Source organism: Sinocyclocheilus anshuiensis, unplaced genomic scaffold (genome assembly GCF_001515605.1).
Source record: "Sinocyclocheilus anshuiensis isolate Anshui unplaced genomic scaffold, SAMN03320099.WGS_v1.1 scaffold217, whole genome shotgun sequence".
Taxonomy (NCBI): Eukaryota; Metazoa; Chordata; class Actinopteri; order Cypriniformes; family Cyprinidae; genus Sinocyclocheilus; species Sinocyclocheilus anshuiensis.
The window spans coordinates 2,176,864-2,181,977 of record NW_015536538.1 but is presented as its reverse complement, the minus strand read 5'-3'; the positions used below and the strand labels follow the sequence as shown (position 1 = coordinate 2,181,977).

At 33.7% G+C, this 5,114-nt stretch overlaps 1 protein-coding gene across 2 annotated transcripts in view; it reads left to right on the top strand.

Moving 5' to 3' along the window:
- Positions 1–5,114, top strand: part of LOC107696481 (transcription factor E2-alpha-like) — a 61,889-nt gene that overhangs the window by 31,475 nt on the left and 25,300 nt on the right. For both annotated transcript variants that reach the window (XM_016496831.1, XM_016496838.1), the window contains exons 11-14: positions 1,737–1,881; positions 1,985–2,043; positions 2,784–2,862; positions 2,964–3,040. In XM_016496831.1, coding sequence (XP_016352317.1) covers positions 1,737–1,881; positions 1,985–2,043; positions 2,784–2,862; positions 2,964–3,040 — 360 coding nt within the window. The remainder of the gene's footprint in view (positions 1–1,736; positions 1,882–1,984; positions 2,044–2,783; positions 2,863–2,963; positions 3,041–5,114) is intronic.

The following is a 5,114-nucleotide window of genomic DNA, read 5'->3' as shown; positions in this document are numbered from 1 at the left end:
TCCCGCAATTTAGCAACAGTAAAGACGGCATCTTACAACAATCACCGATTGAGCTGATTCTGACGTTAAGTTTGGGTTTTAGGGAGGAACGAATGCGCACCGCTGTGAAGGGAAAGAAGTTGTGCAAGACGAAAAGCAGCTAGTTTTTAATAGCTTTACCTCATGTCTTCTTTTGTATAATCCTTAGAAGCCGAAAACGAAATAAAAAAAATAAAATTAGCTTAATAAAACCGCTACAGGCATAAAGTGTAAGCAGATGTTTGAATGTTTAGTTCTCTCTTCTATCATAATTAAACGGGGCTTTCATGTTGCGCGTGCTGAAGCTCCTCCGCGTGAGCGCGATCTCGCTTCTGAATTGCGAATAGCAGAAATGCATCATAGACAAATGTTTGAAAAACAGCTGGCAACTCTGGTGAGTGAGATAGAATTTGATAATGTATATATAGCAATAATAAATGTATGTGTGTTTTATTAATTTCTCCAGTACCGATAGCAGAACCGTTAACCGTCAGAGCTTATCGATACTCCGGTCTTTCATCATTTAGCCCCGGTACCGATTAAATACCGGGTTTCGGTACCCATCCCTATCTGAGGGTGCAAAAAAATCTAAATATTGAGAAAATCATCTTTAAAGTTGTCCATTTTTGGCATAAAAGAAATATCAATAATTTTGACCCATACAATGTATTTTTGGCTATTGCTACAAATATTCCCCAGCGACTTAAGACTGCTTTTGTGCTCCAGGCTCACATATATTCTGAGCTTTTTTTTAAATATTGTGCCTATTTATTTTTAAATAAATAAAAATATATTTAAATAAATGGCAAAATTTATAATATTGTCATTTATGGTATCTCTTAGGTCACTCACCATTGATGTGTCTCAAAGTGATTCATTTTGGGTAAAAAATATTTAAATATACTTACAATCTGTATTTAAATATATCACTTTTATATTTAAATACAAATTATAAATATATAAAAATGTATACAATTAAATATATAAATGGCTAAATTGTCATTTATGGTAACTCTTCTCAGTCTTAGATATTTAGTTATAAAAAATTTGCTATGTAAATATTTATAATTTGTGTTTTTATATAAATTTTTATGTTTAAATATAAATTACACATTTATAAAAAAAAATTATTTTAATATAAAAAATGGCTAAATTTATAGTTTGCCGTATTTAACTCTTCTCAGGTCACTCTGACAAAGTTATTTATTTATAAAAATATATATATAAATATTTGTGTTTTAATAGAAATTCTCAATATATAAAAGTGTGTATCTATATATGTATGCATGTGTATGTATGTGTGTGTGTATATATATATATATATATATAAATGGCTAAATTTACAGTATTTATGGTAACTCTTCTTAAGTCACTTACCAGACATGTCAATTTTATCAGACATTTGTTTAATAATTGCAAAAAGCTTAGTTGTGTCTGATCAGTCATGATCTCAAATTCATTTGGTTAAAAAATAGCTCCTGATGACCTCATCTAGATGTTTTTCCTTTCTGATGAGCCAGAGACCACAGAAGAAATGCATTTAATTACCGCAGACCTTCATGTGGAAAAGCCATCGAACATTCCTGATGTTGAACCTGCTCTTTCTCAGTTGCTTTTCGGCCGCACCAGAGCTGCATGATAGATACCATAACGTGTTTGCCACGTGCTCGTGAATAATTGCATGTGTGTGTGGGTGTGTGTGTGTGTGTCGCCCGCAGAAGCGGCAGCCTTTGCCCCTGTCGCCGCAGAATTACCCTCTTCACGGGAGTGAGGTCAACTTACCCACCAGCTTCCACTCGGCCTCGGCTGGATATGGCGTTCCCAACCACACGCCACCCATCAGCAGCTCCGACAGCATCATGGGTAAGACTCTCCACCCAGACGTGACCACAAACCAGAGCTTCACTGCTGCGACCTGCTCTCGTTTCAGTTCACCTGTAAACACAGCTTCATTCTCTGTTCACAGTCAGCAGAGCTGGAAACACAGGCAGCTCCGGCGCCGAGATCGGGAAAGCGCTCGCTTCGGTGAGTCTGTCATTTACAATCTAATGTGGTGATAAACTCCTGGTAGCAATATCATATAATATCGTAATTGGAAAGCTTATAAGGAATGTATTTGCTAAATTTGTGTAAGCAGTACACATCAAAACATGCATAATATGTACCAGATTCATCGTAATAACGAGGCACAAATGCATCCACAGCTTAATTGCAACTCAAAATGCTCAAATTGCAAATTGTTTATATATATATATTACTGATGCGCGGATGAGCTAAAACGTCTCCCGAATCCGCAGCTTCAAAATTATCCACCCGCCAACCGCCCGCAGCTGTATTTTTGTCTGATTTAGATAACCGCACCCGATCATCACATTAGGGTTCGTACGGTCATAAAAAACCTGGAACAGTCATTGAACAGCAATTCCCAGGCCTAGAAAGTTTAGTAAAAATAAATAAACTAAAAAAGTTTTTGAAAAGTCATGAAAATCTATTTCACAATTCTCCCAAATTGAGAAAGTACTGTCGGGTTTGTCTTAAGTTAATGTAAACAGTTGCAAAATAAAACGCATGTGTATCAGCATTGGATCCGTGAAATAGGTCTTGTGACGGCAGTTTCTGGAATTACTCCATGTGGTATGATTAAATGTTTATGGGAGATTCATGCTGAAAAATGTTTTAAAAAAATAACATGTACTGATAAACACAACAATCACACATCTTTCAGCTCAACCCTATGACTTAATATTGTCTCTTGTGATTTTTAGATCTATCCCTCTGACAACAACGGCAGCAGCTACTCCCCGAGTCCCTCCACTCCTGTGGGCTCTCCTTCAAACATTGCTGGTGGGTTTCCTGAAGGTTCTTCCTTGAAGGCCATCTGCTGTGGGATTGCTCTGATGCCTCCACACACAAGGCTTTATTGACTCCTGTGTTTGTGTTTTCAGCTTCTGCATCTCAGTGGCCCAAAAGCTCCTCTCAGTCTGCGCCGTCGCCCGGTTTTGAGCCAGGATTGCAGGCGCCGGTACGTTCCTCTGCATCACCATAGAGCAGAAAAACTAGAGATTAAATAAACTTTTAAACTGGAGATTTTACTGTGAGTTGTGTTACATATGAAATATGCATGTACTGTGTTTCTAGAAACATCAAATAATATTCTTGATCAATATTTGAAGTCCACATATAGGAATTTGCATTGTTTATATGCAGTATATTTTACTGAATTTTAATAAGTTAAGATTCACTTTAAGGTTCCAGATGTAAGAACTGTTATTTTACACTTAAACATGCATAATTCTCCAATCAAGATTTGTACGACTTATAATAAATATAATTAAGATATATTATAATAACAGTAATAATTTCTTCATATAACATGGATAATTTCCATAAAATTTCACTTGATGTTTATGATCAATATCCATATAGAAACGTTATAAATATAGAAGTACTTAATTTATATCTAGTGTATTCTATTATATTTAACTGTATATATTAACTTTCACTTTATGGTTTCAGAATGCACCATTTTACGCAATATATTATATAAACAATACTTTCAAATTTGGTCAGTGTTTCTTTTTATAAAGTTCAATGTGCTGAACCAGGGTTTTATAGTTAAAAATAAAACCCATTATAAAAACATTTTTGTTACTTGAAATAAAATAAACGTTAACTGATATAAAACAAAATGTTCACTTTTTATTTCGGCTAGTTTCCATGGCAACATTTCTCATTTTAATTTAGTTTACCTTGATGTACAAAAATAACTAAAACTGAAATAAATTAATGAAAACTATATAGACATATGTATAAAAAAATACTAAAAATGACAAACATACAAAAATTACATTTCAAATGGAAACGGAAAATAAAGATAAAAACTGATTTAAAACTATTTAATGGTACTATCTCAATGATATTAAAATAACACTCCTGAACAGCAAAATTAAAATGTTTTGATGGGTATTAATGATTGAACTACATTTATAGAAATATGTCTAATCAGTTGATAAAAGTGCATTCTACATTTAAGCGAACAAATAGTCATAATTTACTTTTTGTCCCCTCTTTCGTCTTTAAGGCTATATATTTTATATATATATTAAGGCTAAATAACGTTCATTGCCAAAGCTCTGTTGCAAACAGTGTTGGGCTAGTTACTCAAAGAATGTAATATATTACTCATTACTAGTTACTCCTTTCAAAAGTAATATTGTTACTTATTATTTTCTGGCAACAGTAATTAGTTACACTACTAGTTGCATTACTTTTTCTTCACGCCCCACAGAAGTTGTAACTGTGTATCTTCCACATAAAATTCTTCTACAATATTACTAACAACATATTTCTGCCTCATCATTTGACCAAAATCCACACTGGATCGCAGTCAGAAGTTATTAGAATGTTACTAACAACATATTTCTGCCTCATCATTTGACCAAAATCCACATTGGATCGCAGTCAGAAGTTATTAGAAACACTCAATAGCGATTGATAGTGACATTCAAGTAGAAGTGTTAGAAGTATTAATCTCATTAATTGTCACGTGTAGCTTGAAGCTAATTGTAATTTCTCCGTTACCCATATACGATTATATTTCCTTATGTATTTTATCAAATCACATAAGTTTGTAAGAAACTTTAATTTTCCAAAAAGATTTTTAATTATAGTAATATAATGTACCACATGCTGATCAGAGGGATGTAATGCCAGAGTAAAGTAAAGTACTTACTCAACAGTGTTCAGATCATCTAATGCCAAATATCGGCCTTGGCGATATATCGGTCGACCACTAATTTGAAATCAGCGGGGTCGAGGCATCTAAAGCAGGGGTTTTCAACCTGTGGTCGACCGATATTGGTTTTTTGACAGCCGATGCCGATATCTTGGAAAGCAGGGTGGCCGATATATTTTTATTTATTTTAATTAATATTTAAGAAATTTTAAGAAATTAAAGTAATTACATTTTATTCACAAGATCTCACAGCTGGATTCGACTAATTTTGCAAGATTTTTTTAATTAAATGTTCATTAGACATTCAAAGATTTGTTTAAATGATATAAATGCGTATTTGCTGAATGCTGACGGAAAACGA